Source organism: Lactuca saligna, chromosome 7, assembly GCF_052625555.1.
Source record: "Lactuca saligna cultivar CGN05327 chromosome 7, ASM5262555v1, whole genome shotgun sequence".
NCBI lineage: Eukaryota > Viridiplantae > Streptophyta > Magnoliopsida > Asterales > Asteraceae > Lactuca > Lactuca saligna.
In genome coordinates this window covers 70,249,912-70,275,877 of record NC_136423.1, presented here as the reverse complement: position 1 = coordinate 70,275,877, position 25,966 = coordinate 70,249,912, and the positions used below count along the sequence as shown (strand labels likewise).

Sequence of the window (25,966 nt, the reverse complement as noted above, 5' to 3'; positions counted from 1 at the left end):
AAGTACTTGAACGAAGAATGACACAAAAGTTAGCCGGCTGTCAAAATCTGTGATATTCATGACGTAAAAGTTCGGGAAAATGACCTTGTAAAGGTCTTACATCATATCCAGAGAATATAGTTCTTGAAAGCATAAAGACCTAACCAAAAGTACTTACAGTACAAGGTAATTTCATAGAAAATGCCACATCGGGCATAGACAGAAAAACGATTCCTTTTTAACAAGGAAAAATATAGTAAAGCGTCTACTACTGACGACGGTCATCCCTCTGGTGAACTCTCAGTTCAGCCAGTTGATGTTCCATATCAAGCAGGTATCTTTTGTATACCCTCTGACGTACTCGGAGATTTATGACTTTGGCTCGGGTTTCAGCTAGTGCTTGCAGCAGGGTTTCGTGGTTTCTCTCTGATCTCTCACGAGCATATTCAAGGCTGTTGGTGCGAAGGATATACATCCCTCCATTGGTGTCAACTTCCACGATACGATGTAGAGTTGTACTACCCTGAATTTCGTTTCGTGCAACTCTACTGATCAAGATTGGTAGAACTCTATCTGTTGTGCTCCCTTCATTTACGTTGTAGAAGCTATGGTCTTCATTAAACAGCATAGTTTGATCTTGATCTTCCCTCCATGCTTCCAAACATTTGACCCATGGAGGCGTCGGGCCATGAAAAGCCGGACGAGGGTTAGGAATTGGAACGGGAGCTGCCTGGGGTAGGTTCTCAACCTCATGTTTGGAGTTACCATCATCTGTGAGGTCTTCATTGTGGTGATCATTCACAGGGATAGGATGATCATTCTCTGGTTCTTCACCAAACCATCCAGTAATGACCTCATTCAGAAGGTACTGGTTGCCGTGGGGATGGAGTCCAACCATGTTATCTATGCGAGAATTGGGGTAAGAAAATAATTATTAGACGAAACTATCTAGATAATTATTTAGAAAAATCTTCATTAGATACATTGCTACTTGTGAAGTGCATACCAGTTATATGTAATCGAAACAGGATAGGCCTTCGAATAAATGATATTAACTCCAAATTCACACAGAATAAGGGTAAAGTAAAATTTTCACAGATTCTAAGTATATAACATCCTAATTACATATAACCTTAGTGTATCCACTTAGCAACTATCAACTTAGTAATGAAGATCCCGTTTTAGTTCTCACGTATAAAGTACTTATAGTAACACCAAATACTCCTATAGTATTATAAGTTTAATCTTATGTTCTACTGTTCTCATTGTGGTAGGGTTGGTAAGATTTTAGACTTGTTTCAACCACACAACTACACTTAAGCACATGCTAGTCAACCCTCGGATAATATAGGTGATCAGGCTATATCTTCCCAGTTTTGACCGTATGTCTCTAAGCCCACCTATGTTTCCCAACAATCGTAATTCTTTTGTACTGTCCTAGTGACACTATTTTTTGTGTGAATGCAGGCACGTATACTTAATTAAATATTTTATTATTTAAAGTATAAACTCTTGGTCAGAGTATTTTTAATCCCTTATGTATTTATAGTTAGTATATTTTTTATGGGTTGATATACCTAATTCACTATAAACAATGCTCTGATACCAATCTGTCACACCCCAAAACCATGAATGGCGGAAACTTTCTGGGGCGTAGGACGTCATGTACTGTATCACAGCAATGAAAACTAGTAAACAAGCAACAACATCATCCATTGCATTAATAATATAATTCTCATACAAGTGTGTTTTGTCAAATTATAATAGACACTAAAGTATAAACAAAATGAAAGATGAGTCTTGAACGAGCTCCATCTTCTCTAAACCTTGCATCGGTACCTATCTATGGTTGACCTGAGGATACAAGTAATTTTGAAAGAGAGTATCAGCTTTAAAGCTGGTGAGATCATAAGTATTTTAGTGTCTTATTTTGTGTGTAAGTACTTGTATGTATTTGAAATGTAAGTATTTGTACGAATGAACTGTAAGTATTTGTATGTATACAAATTGTAAGTATTGAAAATGTATATGAACTGTAAGTATAAAAATGTTTGTAAAACAACTGTAAGTATTTGAAAACCCTAGAAATCGCTATGATTCCTACTAGTATATAAGGGTGTCTTCTACCAAGACCTAACTGCTCTGAATGTAGCCTTCTACCAAGACTTAACTGTTCTAAATGTTCGTTTCTTGTAAAAGTGTGTAATTTTCCCATGTGTAACTATCATTAACAAAATATAGTTTTTATATTAAATGTTTAAGTGAAAAGATCACTAGATAAATGTAAAGGGAAAACTAATGTAGTACTATGGTGTAGTCTAAGGCACTATATTTGGTGTTTACAGTTTTGGGAGCCTCCCAAAACCGTGAACACCTTGTTCTTGGTGTACTTGGGACTTTTCCTTGGTATAAACATTCATAGCTAGCTTAAAATGACTCTAGGATAGAAGTACTTACATTGTGGAAGCTTGAAATGAACTTTAAGTCCAAGAACACTTAGTGTGTGTTCTTCGTGTTCTTGGAAACTAAGCAAAACACAAAAATGGATGGATTAAAGGATGTACAATCACTAGATTAAGTGATATACTAACTTGAAAGGGCTAGAAATACTTACTAGACTGAAGATTTTGAATAAAAACTTGGATGATACTTGAGAGGATATTTTGGAGTTTACTCTTTTGACATTTGGGGAGCAAAACAAAAATGACTAACTTTTTGGGGAGTAAACTCATACATAGGTATGAGTTAACGGTTTTGGGTGATTTCTCAACCCAAAACATAAGAGTTTGGTCGGGTGTTTCTAATACGCGAAGTGTTTGCGGTTTTTAAAATTCAAAACCAGAGACGGCACTTTCTTTCACCCATTCGTTTAAAAATAATATTAAAATAATCAAACAAACTTTATATTTCCTAAAAATATGAAATAATGACATTGACTTATGATACGAAGTGGTTGACTTTTAGGGTTTGACTTAATGGAAATTTCGGGCTATCACATCATCCCCCTGTTAAAAGGAATTTCATCCTAAAATTAGAATTTAGATAAGGAAGTAGGTATGAATGATCGAGTCGAGAGGAGGAAACTTCCTAATCGATTGGTTCTAGCGCTCCTAAGTGAAATCAGGTCCTCGGTTGGTATCCCAACGAACCTTCACTAACGGGCGACTGTGTTGCTTCGTCTACTTGACCTCTCGGTCGAGGGTCACTACGGTTCTAATACGAAGGCGAGGATCTCGACGAGTGGACTTACAAGAGTCCTGACGGAAAGGTACGGTTTCACGATCGAGACGCGAATGGTAAAATGTATGTTACTGAGTTCGTGGAGTAGGTCTAGTTTGCGAGGTACAGGACCGATTCTGGTAAGAATCTCGGATGTCCTATCTATATTGGATTTAGCTTTCCACGCTTTACGAAGCGTAATAAGCCATTCCCAGAGTGAGATTCCTTAAAGAATTTGGTCTCTCACTTGGAATTCCAAGGGTTCTTTCTCTTGCTAAACTTCCCAGTCAAGGGACACCCCTTGCTGGGTCAAAGTCGAAAGGGTTTCTGTAATTTGAGAGGAGTTCTGAATGAACTATAACAGTAGGTCTGTAAGACCTAGAATTTGGCGAATGTCTGTCGGCGTCTCTGGTGTCGACAAATTCTCAATGGTTTTGATAAATTGATATAGTACTCAAGGAATTCCACAACACTAATAGTGTGTCTTAGGAAATTTTGACTCTGAAATTCCAAAACTCGTGTTCAAAGAACATTGCGAATAGTATCTCTGAGGGTAATGTTTCCATGGGTTCCTTCTTACTATGAGGGTAGATAAGTAAGTCATTACATGGAGTAATGACGAACTGATCCTAGTAAGAAAGACGTACCCTACTCATTTAACTCATGAATACTATGGGCATATTGGTCCTATCCGAGGGGTATCACTATGGACTCGAAGTGTCCGCATCGAGTTCGGAAGGTAGTCTTCCAGACATCCTTCCCTAACACTCGAACTAGTGATATTCAGATATCAGATCCATTTTTGAAAGTCATTCTTTCCTTGCTTTGCTCAACCAAATCATTTATGCGAGGCAGAGATAACGATTTCTACTGGAAAATCTTGACGAAGTCCTCGATAGCCGAGGTACATACAATGCAATCCATCGATATATGGAAGAATATGATCGGGGTTCTCCAGGGTGAGAAGCCTAGTCTTCTAATTCTGTTTCTATGTAGTTCGCTAAGTTGTCCGGGATGTTCTTGTATCTCCGTAGGTGTTTAGACTGTAGGGCAATCTGTTTGCAGAAGTCGTACTGGGTTCTAAGTTTGTTCACATGACGTTGCGATTACTCGTAGTCTTGGGCAGTCTCCGTCCTGAAGTTCATATTTAGGATTCATACATGGTTCCACAATCACAAGCTCATGTATACGAGTTGTATATAATTAAGATTGAAAAGGTAGTCGAATAACTGATTCTTCTTTAAGCTCATATCCCATCAGGGAAAAAGAAGTTAAAGTGGAATCATCAATTCTAAACCAGTAGAACCTTTATTATATATTACCCTTATGTATACATTCCCTAGTGATAGATCAACCGCATGAATCCTTAAATTAAACTTGACGTACTGCACAAGTGGTACTTTGAGGATTTCTTCGGAAAAAGAAAAGAACTATGAGGTACTCCACGCATGAGTACTTCAGTGTTCTGATATGACGGCTTAACTAAAATGACGTTTACTGACAAAGAGATGTACATATGAAGCTGTTTTTGTGAGGATCAAATTGAATCGAGTCGTATGATAATGTCGGAATCATACAGAAACTTAAAGACATTAGATTTGACATAAGGCGCTTACAGAAAAAACACAACCGTGCAACCATGAACAGAGTTATAGTACTTTAGACTTACTACAAGACTATTGTTGCGAATAAGGTATACTCCAAAAGACAAGTATACGCAGCACGAGCATCCTTATATTGATAAGATCCCGCAAAAGAGAAGACTCTAGTTGCACTAGTTCTAGATAGTTTATAAGTCTGTTACAACGAAATGCCTGAATTAAATTAACGAGGGTCCGACGTAGTTTCTCCTGCAGCTGTGATCCTGAGAATTCTGTCGTCTGCACCAGAGTTCTTTGCTATAGGGAAATCTTTCTTGAAGTGCCCTATTTCACCGCATTGGTGGCATGCCTGGCTAGTACTAGCATTAGTGATGGGAGTGAGGTGTTTAGCCAGTGTTATGTGGACATGAGTGCCTTCATCATTACTCCACGTTGGAAGTTGCTTTTTAAAGCGCTTTGTAGGAGTTGCCACTTGTGGCTGTGGCATGGCAAGTCTTTGGGCTCTCTTGCGCTCCTTTAGGGCTTTACGATATCGTTTCTTCCTTTCGGTGTTACGGCTTCGCAAGTCCTTGACTATTGCCATTTGTTGGTTTCCCAGTTTGGTATTACCATCAGAACTCTTGACTCCTTTGTCAGTCTTGCTTGTGTTGCCTAAGTTTATGTGCGTAAGGAAAGTTGTCACAGCAGTTGCTACTGCAGCTTGTAATGTAGCATCATCGATATGGAGGATAGGGGTTTCATTGTTTGATTGATTGTTTCCGAATGACGACATGATTCTGTAAGACGAAAGATAAGGATTTTGTGAGCGATTCTGGTTGATCCTAGATGTACTTCGATCGTTCAAGAAAAGAGTAAGGCTATGTTCTTGAAAGTTTGTCCTACATCCCTATGATGCAGTCCTAATATGGATTGGAAATATGTTAGAGAAGGTTTGACCTACATTCCTATGATGCAGTCCTAGTATTGAGTGGAAGTAAGTTCGTAGAATGGTCTCAAGATGTTTCTCGTTCAAGCCGAGGTATCGATGGTTAGTGAATAACATGATCCAATCACTGAAAGAGACTTGGAGATGTCTCCGGAGCTAAATTACTATAGTCCAATGACTTGACTAAAGCATGAATTCAGATAGACTCCAATGAAAGTATGATAAAAGTACTTGAACGAAGAATGACACAAAAGTTAGCCGGCTGTCAAAATCTGTGATATTCATGACGTAAAAGTTCGGGAAAATGACCTTGTAAAGGTCTTACATCATATCCAGAGAATATAGTTCTTGAAAGCATAAAGACCTAACCAAAAGTACTTACAGTACAAGGTAATTTCATAGAAAATGCCACATCGGGCATAGACAGAAAAACGATTCCTTTTTAACAAGGAAAAATAAAGTAAAGCGTCTACTACTGACGACGGTCATCCCTCTGGTGAACTCTCAGTTCAGCCAGTTGATGTTCCATATCAAGCAGGTATCTTTTGTATACCCTCTGACGTACTCGGAGATTTATGACTTTGGCTCGGGTTTCAGCTAGTGCTTGCAGCAGGGTTTCGTGGTTTCTCTCTGATCTCTCACGAGCATATTCAAGGCTGTTGGTGCGAAGGATGTACATCCCTCCATTGGTGTCAACTTCCACGATACGATGTAGAGTTGTACTACCCTGAATTTCGTTTCGTGCAACTCTACTGATCAAGATTGGTAGAACTCTATCTGTTGTGCTCCCTTCATTTACGTTGTAGAAGCTATGGTCTTCATTAAACGGCATAGTTTGATCTTGATCTTCCCTCCATGCTTCCAAACATTTGACCCATGGAGGCGTCGGGCCATGAAAAGTCGGACGAGGGTTAGGAATTGGAACGGGAGCTGCCTGGGGTAGGTTCTCAACCTCATGTTCGGAGTTACCATCATCTATGAGGTCTTCATTGTGGTGATCATTCACAGGGATAGGATGATCATTCTCTGGTTCTTCACCAAACCATCCAGTAATGACCTCATTCAGAAGGTACTGGTTGCCGTGGGGATGGAGTCCAACCATGTTATCTATGCGAGAATTGGGGTAAGAAAATAATTATTAGACGAAACTATCTAGATAATTATTTAGAAAAATCTTCATTAGATACATTGCTACTTGTGAAGTGCATACCAGTTATATGTAATCGAAACAGGATAGGCCTTCGAATAAATGATATTAACTCCAAATTCACACAGAATAAGGGTAAAGTAAAATTTTCACAGATTCTAAGTATATAACATCCTAATTACATATAACCTTAGTGTATCCACTTAGCAACTATCAACTTAGTAATGAAGATCCCGTTTTAGTTCTCACGTATAAAGTACTTATAGTAACACCAAATACTCCTATAGTATTATAAGTTTAATCTTATGTTCTATTGTTCTCATTGTGGTAGGGTTGGTAAGATTTTAGACTTGTTTCAACCACACAACTACACTTAAGCACATGCTAGTCAACCCTCGGATAATATAGGTGATCAGGCTATATCTTCCCAGTTTTGACCGTATGTCTCTAAGCCCACCTATGTTTCCCAACAATCGTAATTCTTTTGTACTGTCCTAGTGACACTATTTTTTGTGTGAATGCAGGCACGTATACTTAATTAAATATTTTATTATTTAAAGTATAAACTCTTGGTCAGAGTATTTTTAATCCCTTATGTATTTATAGTTAGTATATTTTTTATGGGTTGATATACCTAATTCACTATAAACAATGCTCTGATACCAATCTGTCACACCCCAAAACCATGAATGGCGGAAACTTTCTGGGGCGTAGGACGTCATGTACTGTATCACAGCAATGAAAACTAGTAAACAAGCAACAACATCATCCATTGCATTAATAATATAATTCTCATACAAGTGTGTTTTGTCAAATTATAATAGACACTAAAGTATAAACAAAATGAAAGATGAGTCTTGAACGAGCTCCATCTTCTCTAAACCTTGCATCGGTACCTATCTATGGTTGACCTGAGGATACAAGTAATTTTGAAAGAGAGTATCAGCTTTAAAGCTGGTGAGATCATAAGTATTTTAGTGTCTTATTTTGTGTGTAAGTACTTGTATGTATTTGAAATGTAAGTATTTGTACGAATGAACTGTAAGTATTTGTATGTATACAAATTGTAAGTATTGAAAATGTATATGAACTGTAAGTATAAAAATGTTTGTAAAACAACTGTAAGTATTTGAAAAACCCTAGAAATCGCTATGATTCCTACTAGTATATAAGGGTGTCTTCTACCAAGACCTAACTGCTCTGAATGTAGCCTTCTACCAAGACTTAACTGTTCTAAATGTTCGTTTCTTGTAAAAGTGTGTAATTTTCCTAAGTGTAACTATCATTAACAAAATATAGTTTTTATATTAAATGTTTAAGTGAAAAGATCACTAGATAAATGTAAAGGGAAAACTAATGTAGTACTATGGTGTAGTCTAAGGCACTATATTTGGTGTTAACAGTTTTGGGAGCCTCCCAAAACCGTGAACACCTTGTTCTTGGTGTACTTGGGACTTTTCCTTGGTATAAACATTCATAGCTAGCTTAAAATGACTCTAGGATAGAAGTACTTACATTGTGGAAGCTTGAAATGAACTTTAAGTCCAAGAACACTTAGTGTGTGTTCTTCGTGTTCTTGGAAACTAAGCAAAACACAAAAATGGATGGATTAAAGGATGTACAATCACTAGATTAAGTGATATACTAACTTGAAAGGGCTAGAAATACTTACTAGACTGAAGATTTTGAATAAAAACTTGGATGATACTTGAGAGGATATTTTGGAGTTTACTCTTTTGACATTTGGGGAGCAAAACAAAAATGACTAACTTTTTGGGGAGTAAACTCATACATAGGTATGAGTTAACGGTTTTGGGTGATTTCTCAACCCAAAACATAAGAGTTTGGTCGGGTGTTTCTAATACGCGAAGTGTTTGCGGTTTTTAAAATTCAAAACCAGAGACGGCACTTTCTTTCACCCATTCGTTTAAAAATAATATTAAAATAATCAAACAAACTTTATATTTCCTAAAAATATGAAATAATGACATTGACTTATGATACGAAGTGGTTGACTTTTAGGGTTTGACTTAATGGAAATTTCGGGCTATCACATCATCCCCCTGTTAAAAGGAATTTCATCCTAAAATTAGAATTTAGATAAGGAAGTAGGTATGAATGATCGAGTCGAGAGGAGGAAACTTCCTAATCGATTGGTTCTAGCGCTCCTAAGTGAAATCAGGTCCTCGGTTGGTATCCCAACGAACCTTCACTAACGGGCGACTGTGTTGCTTCGTCTACTTGACCTCTCGGTCGAGGGTCACTACGGTTCTAATACGAAGGCGAGGATCTCGACGAGTGGACTTACAAGAGTCCTGACGGAAAGGTACGGTTTCACGATCGAGACGCGAATGGTAAAATGTATGTTACTGAGTTCGTGGAGTAGGTCTAGTTTGCGAGGTACAGGACCGATTCTGGTAAGAATCTCGGATGTCCTATCTATATTGGATTTAGCTTTCCACGCTTTACGAAGCGTAATAAGCCATTCCCAGAGTGAGATTCCTTAAAGAATTTGGTCTCTCACTTGGAATTCCAAGGGTTCTTTCTCTTGCTAAACTTCCCAGTCAAGGGACACCCCTTGCTGGGTCAAAGTCGAAAGGGTTTCTGTAATTTGAGAGGAGTTCTGAATGAACTATAACAGTAGGTCTGTAAGACCTAGAATTTGGCGAATGTCTGTCGGCGTCTCTGGTGTCGACAAATTCTCAATGGTTTTGATAAATTGATATAGTACTCAAGGAATTCCACAACACTAATAGTGTGTCTAAGGAAATTTTGACTCTGAAATTCCAAAACTCGTGTTCAAAGAACTTTGCGAATAGTATCTCTGAGGGTAATGTTTCCATGGGTTCCTTCTTTCTATGAGGGTAGATAAGTAAGTCATTACATGGAGTAATGACGAACTGATCCTAGTAAGAAAGACGTACCCTACTCATTTAACTCATGAATACTATGGGCATATTGGTCCTATCCGAGGGGTATCACTATGGACTCGAAGTGTCCGCATCGAGTTCGGAAGGTAGTCTTCCAGACATCCTTCCCTAACACTCGAACTAGTGATATTCAGATATCAGATCCATTTTTGAAAGTCATTCTTTCCTTGCTTTGCTCAACCAAATCATTTATGCGAGGCAGAGATAACGATTTCTACTGGAAAATCTTGACGAAGTCCTCGATAGCCGAGGTACATACAATGCAATCCGTCGATATATGGAAGAATATGATCGGGGTTCTCCAGGGTGAGAAGCCTAGTCTTCTAATTCTGTTTCTATGTAGTTCGCTAAGTTGTCCGGGATGTTCTTGTATCTCCGTAGGTGTTTAGACTGTAGGGCAATCTGTTTGCAGAAGTCGTACTGGGTTCTAAGTTTGTTCACATGACGTTGCGATTACTCGTAGTCTTGGGCATTCTCCGTCCTGAAGTTCATATTTAGGATTCATACATGGTTCCACAATCACAAGCTCATGTATACGAGTTGTATATAATTAAGATTGAAAAGGTAGTCGAATAACTGATTCTTCTTTGAGCTCATATCCCATCAGGGAAAAAGAAGTTAAAGTGGAATCATCAATTCTAAACCAGTAGAACCTTTATTATATATTACCCTTATGTATACATTCCCTAGTGATAGATCAACCGCATGAATCCTTAAATTAAACTTGACGTACTGCACAAGTGGTACTTTGAGGATTTCTTCGGAAAAAGAAAAGAACTATGAGGTACTCCACGCATGAGTACTTCAGTGTTCTGATATGACGGCTTAACTAAAATGACGTTTACTGACAAAGAGATGTACATATGAAGCTGTTTTTGTGAGGATCAAATTGAATCGAGTCGTATGATAATGTCGGAATCATACAGAAACTTAAAGACATTAGATTTGACATAAGGCGCTTACAGACAAAACACAACCGTGCAACCATGAACAAAGTTATAGTACTTTAGACATACTACAAGACTATTGTTGCGAATAAGGTATACTCCAAAAGACAAGTATACGCAGCACGAGCATCCTTATACTGATAAGATCCCGCAAAAGAGAAGACTCTAGTTGCACTAGTTCTAGATAGTTTATAAGTCTGTTACAACGAAATGCCTGAATTAAATTAACGAGGGTCCGACGTAGTTTCTCCTGCAGCTGTGATCCTGAGAATTCTGTCGTCTGCACCAGAGTTCTTTGCTATAAGGAAATCTTTCTTGAAGTGCCCTATTTCACCGCATTGGTGGCATGCCTGGCTAGTACTAGCATTAGTGATGGGAGTGAGGTGTTTAGCCAGTGTTATGTGGACATGAGTGCCTTCATCATTACTCCACGTTGGAAGTTGCTTTTTAAAGCGCTTTGTAGGAGTTGCCACTTGTGGCTGTGGCATGGCAAGTCTTTGGGATCTCTTGCGCTCCTTTAGGGCTTTACGATATCGTTTCTTCCTTTCGGTGTTACGGCTTCGCAAGTCCTTGACTATTGCCATTTGTTGGTTTCCCAGTTTGGTATTACCATCAGAACTCTTGACTCCTTTGTCAGTCTTGCTTGTGTTGCCTAAGTTTATGTGCGTAAGGAAAGTTGTCACAGCAGTTGCTACTGCAGCTTGTAATGTAGCATCATCGATATGGAGGATAGGGGTTTCATTGTTTGATTGATTTTTTCCGAATGACGACATGATTCTGTAAGACGAAAGATAAGGATTTTGTGAGCGATTCTGGTTGATCCTAGATGTACTTCGATCGTTCAAGAAAAGAGTAAGGCTATGTTCTTGAAAGTTTGTCCTACATCCCTATGATGCAGTCCTAATATGGATTGGAAATATGTTAGAGAAGGTTTGACCTACATTCCTATGATGCAGTCCTAGTATTGAGTGGAAGTAAGTTCGTAGAATGGTCTCAAGATGTTTCTCGTTCAAGCCGAGGTATCGATGGTTCGTGAATAACATGATCCAATCACTGAAAGAGACTTGGAGATGTCTCCGGAGCTAAATTACTATAGTCCAATGACTTGACTAAAGCATGAATTCAGATAGACTCCAATGAAAGTATGATAAAAGTACTTGAACGAAGAATGACACAAAAGTTAGCCGGCTGTCAAAATCTGTGATATTCATGACGTAAAAGTTCGGGAAAATGACCTTGTAAAGGTCTTACATCATATCCAGAGAATATAGTTCTTGAAAGCATAAAGACCTAACCAAAAGTACTTACAGTACAAGGTAATTTCATAGAAAATGCCACATCGGGCATAGACAGAAAAACGATTCCTTTTTAACAAGGAAAAATAAAGTAAAGCGTCTACTACTGACGACGGTCATCCCTCTGGTGAACTCTCAGTTCAGCCAGTTGATGTTCCATATCAAGCAGGTATCTTTTGTATACCCTCTGACGTACTCGGAGATTTATGACTTTGGCTCGGGTTTCAGCTAGTGCTTGCAGCAGGGTTTCGTGGTTTCTCTCTGATCTCTAACGAGCATATTCAAGGCTGTTGGTGCGAAGGATATACATCCCTCCATTGGTGTCAACTTCCACGATACGATGTAGAGTTGTACTACCCTGAATTTCGTTTCGTGCAACTCTACTGATCAAGATTGGTAGAACTCTATCTGTTGTGCTCCCTTCATTTACGTTGTAGAAGCTATGGTCTTCATTAAACGGCATAGTTTGATCTTGATCTTCCCTCCATGCTTCCAAACATTTGACCCATGGAGGCGTCGGGCCATGAAAAGTCGGACGAGGGTTAGGAATTGGAACGGGAGCTGCCTGGGGTAGGTTCTCAACCTCATGTTCGGAGTTACCATCATCTATGAGGTCTTCATTGTGGTGATCATTCACAGGGATAGGATGATCATTCTCTGGTTCTTCACCAAACCATCCAGTAATGACCTCATTCAGAAGGTACTGGTTGCCGTGGGGATGGAGTCCAACCATGTTATCTATGCGAGAATTGGGGTAAGAAAATAATTATTAGACGAAACTATCTAGATAATTATTTAGAAAAATCTTCATTAGATACATTGCTACTTGTGAAGTGCATACCAGTTATATGTAATCGAAACAGGATAGGCCTTCGAATAAATGATATTAACTCCAAATTCACACAGAATAAGGGTAAAGTAAAATTTTCACAGATTCTAAGTATATAACATCCTAATTACATATAACCTTAGTGTATCCACTTAGCAACTATCAACTTAGTAATGAAGATCCCGTTTTAGTTCTCACGTATAAAGTACTTATAGTAACACCAAATACTCCTATAGTATTATAAGTTTAATCTTATGTTCTACTGTTCTCATTGTGGTAGGGTTGGTAAGATTTTAGACTTGTTTCAACCACACAACTACACTTAAGCACATGCTAGTCAACCCTCGGATAATATAGGTGATCAGGCTATATCTTCCCAGTTTTGACCGTATGTCTCTAAGCCCACCTATGTTTCCCAACAATCGTAATTCTTTTGTACTGTCCTAGTGACACTATTTTTTGTGTGAATGCAGGCACGTATACTTAATTAAATATTTTATTATTTAAAGTATAAACTCTTGGTCAGAGTATTTTTAATCCCTTATGTATTTATAGTTAGTATATTTTTTATGGGTTGATATACTTAATTCACTATAAACAATGCTCTGATACCAATCTGTCACACCCCAAAACCATGAATGGCGGAAACTTTCTGGGGCGTAGGACGTCATGTACTGTATCACAGCAATGAAAACTAGTAAACAAGCAACAACATCATCCATTGCATTAATAATATAATTCTAATACAAGTAATTTTGTCAAATTATAATAGACACTAAAGTATAAACAAAATGAAAGATGAGTCTTGAACGAGCTCCATATTCTCTAAACCTTGCATCGGTACCTATCTATGGTTGACCTGAGGATACAAGTAATTTTGAAAGAGAGTATCAGCTTTAAAGCAGGTGAGATCATAAGTATTTTAGTGTCTTATTTTGTGTGTAAGTACTTGTATGTATTTGAAATGTAAGTATTTGTACGAATGAACTGTAAGTATTTGTATGTATACAAATTGTAAGTATTGAAAATGTATATGAACTGTAAGTATAAAAATGTTTGTAAAACAACTGTAAATATTTGAAAAACCCTAGAAATCGCTATGATTCCTACTAGTATATAAGGGTGTCTTCTACCAAGACCTAACTGCTCTGAATGTAGCCTTCTACCAAGACTTAACTGTTCTAAATGTTCGTTTCTTGTAAAAGTGTGTAATTTTCCCATGTGTAACTATCATTAACAAAATATAGTTTTTATATTAAATGTTTAAGTGAAAAGATCACTAGATAAATGTAAAGGGAAAACTAATGTAGTACTATGGTGTAGTCTAAGGCACTATATTTGGTGTTTACAGTTTTGGGAGCCTCCTAAAACCGTGAACACCTTGTTCTTGGTGTACTTGGGACTTTTCCTTGGTATAAACATTCATAGCTAGCTTAAAATGACTCTAGGATAGAAGTACTTACATTGTGGAAGCTTGAAATGAACTTTAAGTCCAAGAACACTTAGTGTGTGTTCTTTGTGTTCTTGGAAACTAATCAAAACACAAAATGGATGGATTAAAGGATGTACAATCACTAGATTAAGTGATATACTAACTTGAAAGGGCTAGAAATACTTACTAGATTGAAGATTTTGAATAAAATCTTGGATGATACTTGAGAGGATATTTTGGAGTTTACTCTTTTGACATTTGGGGAGAAAAACAAAAATGACTAACTTTTTGGGGAGTAAACTCATACATAGGTATGAGTTAACGGTTTTGGGTGATTTCTCAACCCAAAACATAAGAGTTTGGTCGGGTGTTTCTAATACGCGAAGTGTTTGCGGTTTTTAAAATTCAAAACCAGAGACGGCACTTTCTTTCACCCATTCGTTTAAAAATAATATTAAAATAATCAAACAAACTTTATATTTCCTAAAAATATGAAATAATGACATTGACTTATGATACGAAGTGGTTGACTTTTAGGGTTTGACTTAATGGAAATTTCGGGCTATCACATCATCCCCCTGTTAAAAGGAATTTCATCCTGAAATTAGAATTTAGATAAGGAAGTAGGTATGAATGATCGAGTCGAGAGGAGGAAACTTCCTAATCGATTGGTTCTAGCGCTCCTAAGTGAAATCAGGTCCTCGGTTGGTATCCCAACGAACCTTCACTAACGGGCGACTGTGTTGCTTCGTCTACTTGACCTCTCGGTCGAGGGTCACTACGGTTCTAATACGAAGGCAAGGATCTCGACGAGTGGACTTACAAGAGTCCTGACGGAAAGGTACGGTTTCACGATCGAGACGCGAATGGTAAAATGTATGTTACTGAGTTCGTGGAGTAGGTCTAGTTTGCGAGGTACAGGACCGATTCTGGTAAGAATCTCGGATGTCCTATCTATATTGGATTTAGCTTTCCACGTTTTACGAAGCGTAATAAGCCATTCCCAGAGTGAGATTCCCTAAAGAATTTGGTCTCTCACTTGGAATTCCAAGGGTTCTTTCTCTTGCTAAACTTCCCAGTCAAGGGACACCCCTTGCTGGGTCAAAGTCGAAAGGGTTTCTGTAATTTGAGAGGAGTTCTGAATGAACTATAACAGTAGGTCTGTAAGACCTAGAATTTGGCGAATGTCTGTCGGCGTCTCTGGTGTCGACAAATTCTCAATGGTTTTGATAAATTGATATAGTACTCAAGGAATTCCACAACACTAACAGTGTGTCTTAGGAAATTTTGACTCTGAAATTCCAAAACTCGTGTTCAAAGAACTTTGCGAATAGTATCTCTGAGGGTAATGTTTCCATGGGTTCCTTCTTACTATGAGGGTAGATAAGTAAGTCATTACATGGAGTAATGATGAACTGATCCTAGTAAGAAAGACGTACCCTACTCATTTAACTCATGAATACTATGGGCATATTGGTCCTATCCGAGGGGTATCACTATGGACTCGAAGTGTCCGCATCGAGTTCGGAAGGTAGTCTTCCAGACATCCTTCCCTAACACTCGAACTAGTGATATTCAGATATCAGATCCATTTCTGAAATTCATTCTTTCCTTGCTTTGCTCAACCAAATCATTTATGCAAGGCAGAGATAACGATTTCTACTGGAAAATCTTGACGAAGTCCTCGATAGCCGAGGTACATACAATGCAATCCGTCGATATATGGAAGAATATGGCCGGGGTTCTCCAGGGTGAGAAGCCTAGTCTTCTAATTATGTTTCTATGTAGTTCGCTAAGTTGTCCGGGATGTTCTTGTATCTCCGTAGGTGTTTAGACTGTAGGGCAATCTGTTTGCAGAAGTCGTACTGGGTTCTAAGTTTGTTCACATGACGTTGCGATTACTCGTAGTCTTGGGCAGTCTCCGTCCTGAAGTTCATATTTAGGATTCATACATGGTTCCACAATCACAAGCTCATGTATACGAGTTGTATATAATTAAGATTGAAAAGGTAGTCGAATAACTGATTCTTCTTTAAGCTCATATCCCATCAGGGAAAAAGAAGTTAAAGTGGAATCATCAATTCTAAACCAGTAGAACCTTTATTATATATTACCCTTATGTATACATTCCCTAGTGATAGATCAACCGCATGAATCCTTAAATTAAACTTGACGTACTGCACAAGTGGTACTTTGAGGATTTCTTCGGAAAAAGAAAAGAACTATGAGGTACTCCACGCATGAGTACTTCAGTGTTCTGATATGACGGCTTAACTAAAATGACGTTTACTGACAAAGAGATGTACATATGAAGCTGTTTTTGTGAGGATCAAATTGAATCGAGTCGTATGATAATGTCGGAATCATACAGAAACTTAAAGACATTAGATTTGACATAAGGCGCTTACAGACAAAACACAACCGTGCAACCATGAACAGAGTTATAGTACTTTAGACTTACTACAAGACTATTGTTGCGAATAAGGTATACTCCAAAAGACAAGTATACGCAGCACGAGCATCCTTATACTGATAAGATCCCGCAAAAGAGAAGACTCTAGTTGCACTAGTTCTAGATAGTTTATAAGTCTGTTACAACGAAATGTCTGAATTAAATTAACGAGGGTCCGACGTAGTTTCTCCTGCAGCTGTGATCCTGAGAATTCTGTCGTCTGCACCAGAGTTCTTTGCTATAGGGAAATCTTTCTTGAAGTGCCCTATTTCACCGCATTGGTGGCATGCCTGGCTAGTACTAGCATTAGTGATGGGAGTGAGGTGTTTAGCCAGTGTTATGTGGACATGAGTGCCTTCATCATTACTCCACGTTGGAAGTTGCTTTTTAAAGCACTTTGTAGGAGTTGCCACTTGTGGCTGTGGCATGGCAAGTCTTTGGGCTCTCTTGCGCTCCTTTAGGGCTTTACGATATCGTTTCTTCCTTTCAGTGTTACGGCTTCGCAAGTCCTTGACTATTGCCATTTGTTGGTTTCCCAGTTTGGTATTACCATCAGAACTCTTGACTCCTTTGTCAGTCTTGCTTGTGTTGCCTAAGTTTATGTGCGTAAGGAAAGTTGTCACAGCAGTTGCTACTGCAGCTTGTAATGTAGCATCATCGATATGGAGGATAGGGGTTTCATTGTTTGATTGATTGTTTCCGGATGACGACATGATTCTGTAAGACGAAAGATAAGGATTTTGTGAGCGCTTCTGGTTGATCCTAGATGTACTTCGATCGTTCAAGAAAAGAGTAAGGCTATGTTCTTGAAAGTTTGTCCTACATCCCTATGATGCAGTCCTAATACGGATTGGAAATATGTTAGAGAAGGTTTGACCTACATTCCTATGATGCAGTCCTAGTATTGAGTGGAAGTAAGTTCGTAGAATGGTCTCAAGATGTTTCTCGTTCAAGCCGAGGTATCGATGGTTGGTGAATAACATGATCCAATCACTAAAAGAGACTTGGAGATGTCTCCGGAGCTAAATTACTATAGTCCAATGACTTAACTAAAGCATGAATTCAGATAGACTCCAATGAAAGTATGATAAAAGTACTTGAACGAAGAATGACACAAAAGTTAGCCAACTGTCAAAATCTGTGATATTCATGACGTAAAAGTTCGGGAAAATGACCTTGTAAAGGTCTTACATCATATCCAGAGAATATAGTTCTTGAAAGCATAAAGACCTAACCAAAAGCACTTACAGTACAAGGTAATTTCATAGAAAATGCCACATCGGGCATAGACAGAAAAACGATTCCTCTTTAACAAGGAAAAATAAAGTAAAGCGTCTACTACTGACGACGGTCATCCCTCTGGTGAACTCTCAGTTCAGCCAGTTGATGTTCCATATCAAGCAGGTATCTTTTGTATACCCTCTGACGTACTCGGAGCTTTATGACTTTGGCTCGGGTTTCAGCTAGTGCTTGCAGCAGGGTTTCGTGGTTTCTCTCTGATCTCTCACGAGCATATTCAAGGCTGTTGGTGCGAAGGATATACATCCCTCCATTGGTGTCAACTTCCACAATACGATGTAGAGTTGTACTACCCTGAATTTCGTTTCGTGCAACTCTACTGATCAAGATTGGTAGAACTCTATCTGTTGTGCTCCCTTCATTTACGTTGTAGAAGCTTTGGTGTTCATTAAACGGCATAGTTTGATCTTGATCTTCCCTCCATGCTTCCAAACATTTGACCCATGGAGGCGTCGGGCCATGAAAAGCCGGACGAGGGTTAGGAATTGGAATGGGAGTTGCCTGGGGTAGGTTCTCAACCTCATGTTCGGAGTTACCATCATCTGTAAGGTCTTCATTGTGGTGATCATTCACAGGGATAGGATGATCATTCTCTGGTTCTTCACCAAACCATCCAGTAATGACCTCATTCAGAAGGTACTGGTTGCCGTGGGGATGGAGTCCAGCCATGTTATCTATGCGAGAATTGGGGTAAGAAAATAATTATTAGACGAAACTATCTAGATAATTATTTAGAAAAATCTTCATCAGATACATTGCTACTTGTGAAGTGCATACCAGTTATATGTAATCGAAACAGGATAGGCCTTCGAATAAGTGATATTAACTCCAAATTCACGCAGAATAGGGGTAAAGTAAAATTTTCACAGATTCTAAGTATATAACATCCTAATTACATATAACCTTAGTGTATCCACTTAGCAACTATCAACTTAGTAATGAAGATCCCGTTTTAGTTCTCACGTATAAAGTACTTATAGTAACACCAAATACTCCTATAGTATTATAAGTTTAATATTATGTTCTACTGTTCTCATTGTGGTAGGGTTGGTAAGATTTTAGACTTGTTTCAACCACACAACTACACTTAAGCACATGCTAGTCAACCCTTGGATAATATAGGTGATCAGGCTATATCTTCCCAGTTTTGACCGTATGTCTCTAAGCCCACCTATGTTTCCCAACAATCGTAATTCTTTTGTACTGTCCTAGTGACACTAATTTTTGTGTGAATGCAGGCATGTATACTTAATTAAATATTTTATTATTTAAAGTATAAACTCTTGGTCAGAGTATTTTTAATCCCTTATGTATTTATAGTTAGTATATTTTTTATGGGTTGATATACTTAATTCACTATAAACAATGCTCTGATACCAATCTGTCACACCCCAAAACCATGAATGGCGGAAACTTTCTGGGGCGTAGGACATCATGTACTGTATCACAACAATGAAAACTAGTAAACAAGCAACAACATCATCCATTGCATTAATAATATAATTCTTATACAAGTGTGTTTTGTCAAATTATAATAGACACTAAAGTATAAACAAAATGAAAGATGAGTCTTGAACGAGCTCCATCTTCTCTAAACCTTGCATCGGTACCTATCTATGGTTGACCTGAGGATACAAGTAATTTTGAAAGAGAGTATCAGCTTTAAAGCTGGTGAGATCATAAGTATTTTAGTGTCTTATTTTGTGTGTAAGTACTTGTATGTATTTGAAATGTAAGTATTTGTACGAATGAACTGTAAGTATTTGTATGTATACGAATTGTAAGTATTGAAAATGTATATGAACTGTAAGTATAAAAATGTTTGTAAAACAACTGTAAATATTTGAAAAACCCTAGAAATCGCTATGATTCCTACTAGTATATAAGGGTGTCATCTACCAATACCTAACTGCTCTGAATGTAGCCTTCTACCAAGACTTAACTATTCTAAATGTTCGTTTCTTGTAAAAGTGTGTAATTTTCCCAAGTGTAACTATCATTAACAAAATATAGTTTTTATATTAAATGTTTAAGTGAAAAGATCACTAGATAAATGTAAAGGGGTATGAACTCACCTGTAGCAAGTGGATCGGAAGGAAGTGTCGGATAAGTGCTTGGTGTCAAGTGAAGACTTAGACACGCACAAAGATCCTAATAACATATAAGGATATATATATATATATATATATATATATATATATATATATATATATATATATACAGTTAGTCATTAAACAACTAATAAACAAAGTTAAGACACTCTAGGACATGCTAAACACTTTATACAAGTGTTATAAGTCTCAAGGGTTGCATCTAAGTGTTGTAGGGAAAGGCTAGTGTGTTTGGGTTCAAGGGTAAACTCCCTTGGAGTTTACGGTTTTCATTACCATTACCCAAGGAGTTTATGGCAGTAAACTCAAGTGTTTACGGTCGTAAACTCTACACTTTATGACCATTTGTTGTTTTTAAGACTACTAAGCTATTCCAAGCATTCCTACTTCATGATTAAGCCTTAGGAAGTGTTGTGTGGCATCAAAACACTCCTAAATGGAGTTTACGGTCTAAGGACAATTTCCCCATGATTTTACTACCTTAAACTCATGAGTTTACTACCTTAAACTCCTAAGTTTGATATTTGGCGGTTTCAAGTCCTTAGCTCAAACATGGCACTAGTCTAGGTTAGATTCTAGCCATAAGGAACAACCATGGGCCATTTATGGGACATTTACACAACTTTTAAGGTGTTTACGGTTTTGGGAGATCCCCAAACTATAAACACATATAAATGTTGGATTTTTGTGCTTTTTTTGTGATACACTCATCAAGGGTGGATCTAGAGAAGTCCCTAAGGCATTGTGAAGCATTTAGACACCCTAAAGCACCCTAAGGCACTATATTTGGTGTTTACGGTTTTGGGAGCCTCCCAAAACCATGAACACCTTGTTCTTGGTGTACTTGGGACTTTTCCTTGGTATAAACATTCATAGCTAGCTTAAAATGACTCTAGGATAAAAGTACTTACATTGTGGAAGCTTGAAATGAACTTTAAGTCCAAGAACACTTAGTGGGTGTTCTTGGTGTTCATGGAAACTAATCAAAACACAAAAATGGATGGATTAAAGGATGTACAATCACTAGATTAAGTGATATACTAACTTGAAAGGGCTAGAAATACTTACTAGATTGAAGATTTTGAATAAAAACTTGGATGATACTTGAGAAGATATTTTGGAGTTTACTCTTTTGACATTTGGGGATTAAACATAAATTACTAACTTTTTGGGGAGTAAACTCATACATAGGTATGAGTTCACGGTTTTGGGTGATTTCTCAACCCAAAACATAAAAGTTTGGTCGGGTGTTTCTAATACGCGAAGTGTTTGCGTTTTTTAAAATTCAAAACCCGAGACAACACTTTCTCTCGCCCGTTCGTTTAAAAATAATATTAAAATAATCAAACGAACTTTATATTTCTTAAAAATAAGAAATAATGACATTGACTTATGATACGAAGTGGTTGAATTTTAGGGTTTGACTGAATGGAAATTTCGGGTTGTCACACAAATGCTCTTGGAGGTTTGGTTTTTGATGGTGGGCTCCTTGATCGTGTTTTTAAAGATCCCATCACTACTGTCAAAAGTATCCCCCATAGTTGTCACCTTGCTTTCTCTTAGGCTTTGAAAACTACTCTTTACAAGGTGATTTCCCAACTTGGCTCGGTTGAGGCATGGATTTATTTGTTACTTCTTCGTCATTGCACACTGTAGGTGTTTAGACCCAAAAATAGACAAGAATGTATGTTTGGGAATAGAAAATCCTTACAACAAAGCTCCATCTTGAAGTCCTTGGATACATAGGGGAAAAGGATGGTATCAGGAAGTTAATTCAAAATATGTTTGACAATGCCAAGGTTGGGGCCATGAGACACGGTAGAGGCATCCCTCAGAAAGAGCCTGCATCAAGTAACACCAACATCATACAATGTCTCATTAAGGTTGCAGATGGTCATTTTACTGCAGCAGTGAAAGTGTTATGCTCATCGGGTTTTACGCCATATATTGGTGATACTATTAAAGCTTTGGAGGACAAACACCCTTTCAGGCCACCCCCATCCATGTCAAGCCCGATAATTTCTAAACCTCCCCTCGCAACAGACGTTGACTATGTATTTGGTTGCATCAAATCTTTCCCTAAAGAACTTATTGCGGGAGAGATGGTTTGAGGGCTCAACACTTACCGTATGCCCTTTGTGGAGAAGAGTCTGCTATTGCCATAGATCTCATATGTGCTATCACTTCAGTGGTTAATTTATGGTTAGCAGGAAGATGTCCAACCATTTTGGCAGAGTTTGTTGTGTCCGCTCCTCTCACGCCTTTGCTTAAACCTGACAACGGGATCTGTCCAATTGTAGTAGGCACTATATGGAGACGTCTGGTTTCCAAGGTTTCCATGAAAGGTGCGTCTAACAACGTGAATTTTCAAAACAAGTTTTCATTTTTCATATAACATAAAAATCATTTAATATTCTCAAATTCTCAAGTTTAACAAATGTCATCATGATAAAAACATATCCCAAGTTCATAAACAAATCTCCTGCTAGTGTGTACGGATCATGTCGGCGCCTTCCCACGAGCATCGCTAGTACCTGAAACACATAACACATAACACTATAAGCATAAATGCTTAGTGAGTTCCCCAAAATACCACATTCAACACATACATTACTCAAGGTCATAACTCTATGGGATCTTCCGATCCATGTATCTCGGGGGACCTCCGTCCCAACTCTGGTAGACCTTCCGATCCTCATCATCTTAACCTTCCGGTCCATACATTGTTGGCCTTTCGGTCCATATCATGGTACTCATAACATAGCATAGCACATACATATCACATGGCAACACATATCACATACTCCACATAACATATATTACCTTCCGGTCACACACAGTTACCACTCTAGGTAAAGTATAGTGAGAAGACTCACCTCGCATGCTGTCTAGTAACTCACGTGCTCGGTATCCCTGAACCTCGTAAAAATGACCTAGCCCCGCCAAAACATATAAGCAATCATCTCAAATCAATAATGGCTCTCCAGGCTAGACTAGTTCGTTCCAATGTTCTCTTAGAAGGCTAAAAGACCATTTTACCCTTCTAATGGTCTAAAAGTCCAAGTATTTACCCAACCCTAAAAGTCAACGATCACACTTTGACCAGACTCGTCGAGTGCACATAGGCGACTCGGCGAGTCCAAGCGTGTACTTCTGGATCTTTCTAAACCTCACTCGACTCTTTGAGTGAACCTTCCACTCGACGGGCTACATCCGGTCACGATTCGCGGGGCAACCCGACTCAACTCATCGAGTCCCCTTATGGACTCTGCGAGTTTCCTTCATGGCAACACTTAAATGACCTTTTGAGGTCAGATCTGCTTCTCTAACCTATAGATCTGGCCTTTCCATACCTACTAATCATGTAAAGATGAAGGCTTTACACTCATGCAACACATAAATGGTTCCTTTTGAATAAGTAGCCTCAAAAATGGCAACCTAAGTCCATTCCTTCCATAACACTTCATAAAGCAAGATGGATAAGGCTCTCTGGACCTCTATGGGTCCAGATCCAGAGTCTAACACATAAATGGACCATAAACTCATCAATTCAAGCTATAAAAAGGGTATAAAAACCCTAGATTTATAAATCTTAACCAAAATAGAAGGAAAGTTCGATTTCCTACCTCAACATAGAAGATCTGAGCTTGAAAACCCCGAATCAGCAACTCCCTTGACCTCCTCTTGATAGGAAAAATTCTTCTTTGCCAAACCACACCAAAAGTGATCAAAATAGCTCTATCTCTCTCACAACTCGCTGAAGCTCTCAAGGGTTTCTCTCTCTGGACTGGTAGCCGCAAATGAGGGCCATAAGGTCCCTTAAATAGGGCTCAGGCTCGCGGATTTAGGGTTTCTGACCTCAGCATGGACTCTTCGAGTCCAACCTTTCCGACTCGTCGAGTTCGTTCATTAATCCAGTCAGCGAATCGCGATCCTACTCGACGAGTCTAGGCGCCAACTTGCCGAGTCCCTCTACTTTATTCAAAATAAATAATGGAAATACTAACCTGGGAATCTAGATGTTATAGTGTGGGTAAAGAAATGGCCAAGTACATTAATGATTTTCAGTTTGGGGTTGGTGTGTCTGGCGGTGCTGAGGTTGTGTTACACAGTGCCAATAGGGTGTTGAGTGACCACCATGCTGATGGGTCTCTTGTAAAGCTCACTGTGGATTTCTCGAATGCCTTTAACCTGATGCATAGATCAGCATTGCTCTACGAGGTTAGGAAGATGTACCCTTCCATTTCTTTGTGGGCGAATTTCTTGTACGGGCAAGCAACGAGATTTTATATCGGAGACCAACATATATGGTTTGCCACAGAGGTGCAACAAGGCGACCCCTTGGCCCCTCTTCTTTTTGCCCTCGTTTTGCACCCGTTTGTGCACAAGATTAGAGACAATTATAAGCTCATTCTCAATGCTTGGTATATAGATGATGGGACTGTCATTGGGGATTCAGAGGAGGTGGCTAGAGTGTTGAACATTATTCAGTTGCATGGTCCAGGCTTAGGTCTTGAGTTAAACATCAAGAAAGCGGAGATTTTTTGGCCCTCCTGTGATGGTAGGAAGCTTCGTGACGATTTATTCCCAACGGATATAGGGAGACCTACTTTGGGGGTGAAGCTCCTTGGGGGGGGGGGGGGGGGTGTTAGCAGAGACACAGGGTTTATTAGCAAGCTAGCCATGAAGAGAATGGATAATGCTATTGATTTGATGGGCCTACTTCCACAACTATGTGACTCGCAGAGTGATCTCCTTTTTCTTCGATCATGTATGGGCATTGCAAAACATTTCTTTGATTTAAGGACATGTCAGTCGGTACATATAGAAGAGGCTGCTTTGTTTTTTGACAAAGGATTACGCATGTCTATCGAGGATATGGTGGTATGTGGAGGCCCCTTCTTTGGAGACATTTAGTGGCTTCTGGCTTCCTTACCTATTTGTTTCAGTGGTTTGGGTTTGTACTCGGCATACGAGGTTTCCTCCTACGCATTTTTAGTCTCCAGGGCCCAATCTTGGGCATTACAAGACCACATCTTACGTGATAGTGGCGTATGTGGTATGGACTCGGATTACCTATGTGTTATGATTTGTCTTCGCGATACGATTCCGGGATTTAACTGTAGCGGTTTCACTAATAAGGACACCCCTCCCCCCTTAAATCCCAAAAAGCATTGACGTGTGCCCTTTTAGCAAAATCAACAAAGATATGGAAGAAGACTTCGACATGACTGTTAGACAGAAAGCAGTCTTTGAGTGTGTGCGGGCACCTCATGTTCAGGATTTTCTGCTAACTATACCTATTTATGGTCTTGGCCAACATATGTCTCTTGTGGAGTCTCGAACTATCCTTCGTTACCGCCTCATGATTCCCCTATTCCCAATTGACGAGATATGCCCAGTTTGTCGCAAGTCATGTTTGGATACCTTTGGGGAACATGAGGTTCATTGTAGAGAGCTCCATGGTTTCAAATATAGACATGATGTGGTTTGGGATGTTCTCTTTGAGGCTTGTAGGCGTGCTGGTATTTCTGCGAAGAAAGAAACGCCAGTGAACTTTTTGACGGACCCGCAGGATGGAAGGTCCACACTTAGACCGACTGACATTTTAGTATTCGGATGGATAGGAGGGAAGCATGCGTGTGTGGATCTTACTAGGGTCTCTGCTCTCATTGGTTTGGGGAGCGGGGGTTTCACAGCACGGCATGCCGCTTTGAAAGTCGTTGCGTGCAAAGTGGTAAAGCACGAGAATGCATGTATAGAAAATCAACATGTGTTTATACCTTTTGCATTTAATACA

The 25,966-nt window shown here is 38.8% G+C and overlaps 1 protein-coding gene across 1 annotated transcript; it reads left to right on the top strand.

Moving 5' to 3' along the window:
- Positions 1 to 24,207: 24,207 nt before the first annotated feature.
- LOC145007044 (uncharacterized) lies at positions 24,208 to 25,083 on the top strand. Its single transcript, XM_078966046.1, has one exon. The coding sequence runs from the start codon at positions 24,208 to 24,210 to the stop codon at positions 25,081 to 25,083; it is 876 nt and encodes a 291-aa protein (XP_078822172.1).
- The last annotated feature ends 883 nt before the right edge of the window (positions 25,084 to 25,966 follow it).

Bases quoted from the DNA above. Each gene is read 5' to 3' on its own strand.
- LOC145007044 (XM_078966046.1), top strand. From the start codon at position 24,208: ATGGCCAAGTACATTAATGATTTTCAGTTTGGGGTTGGTGTGTCTGGC.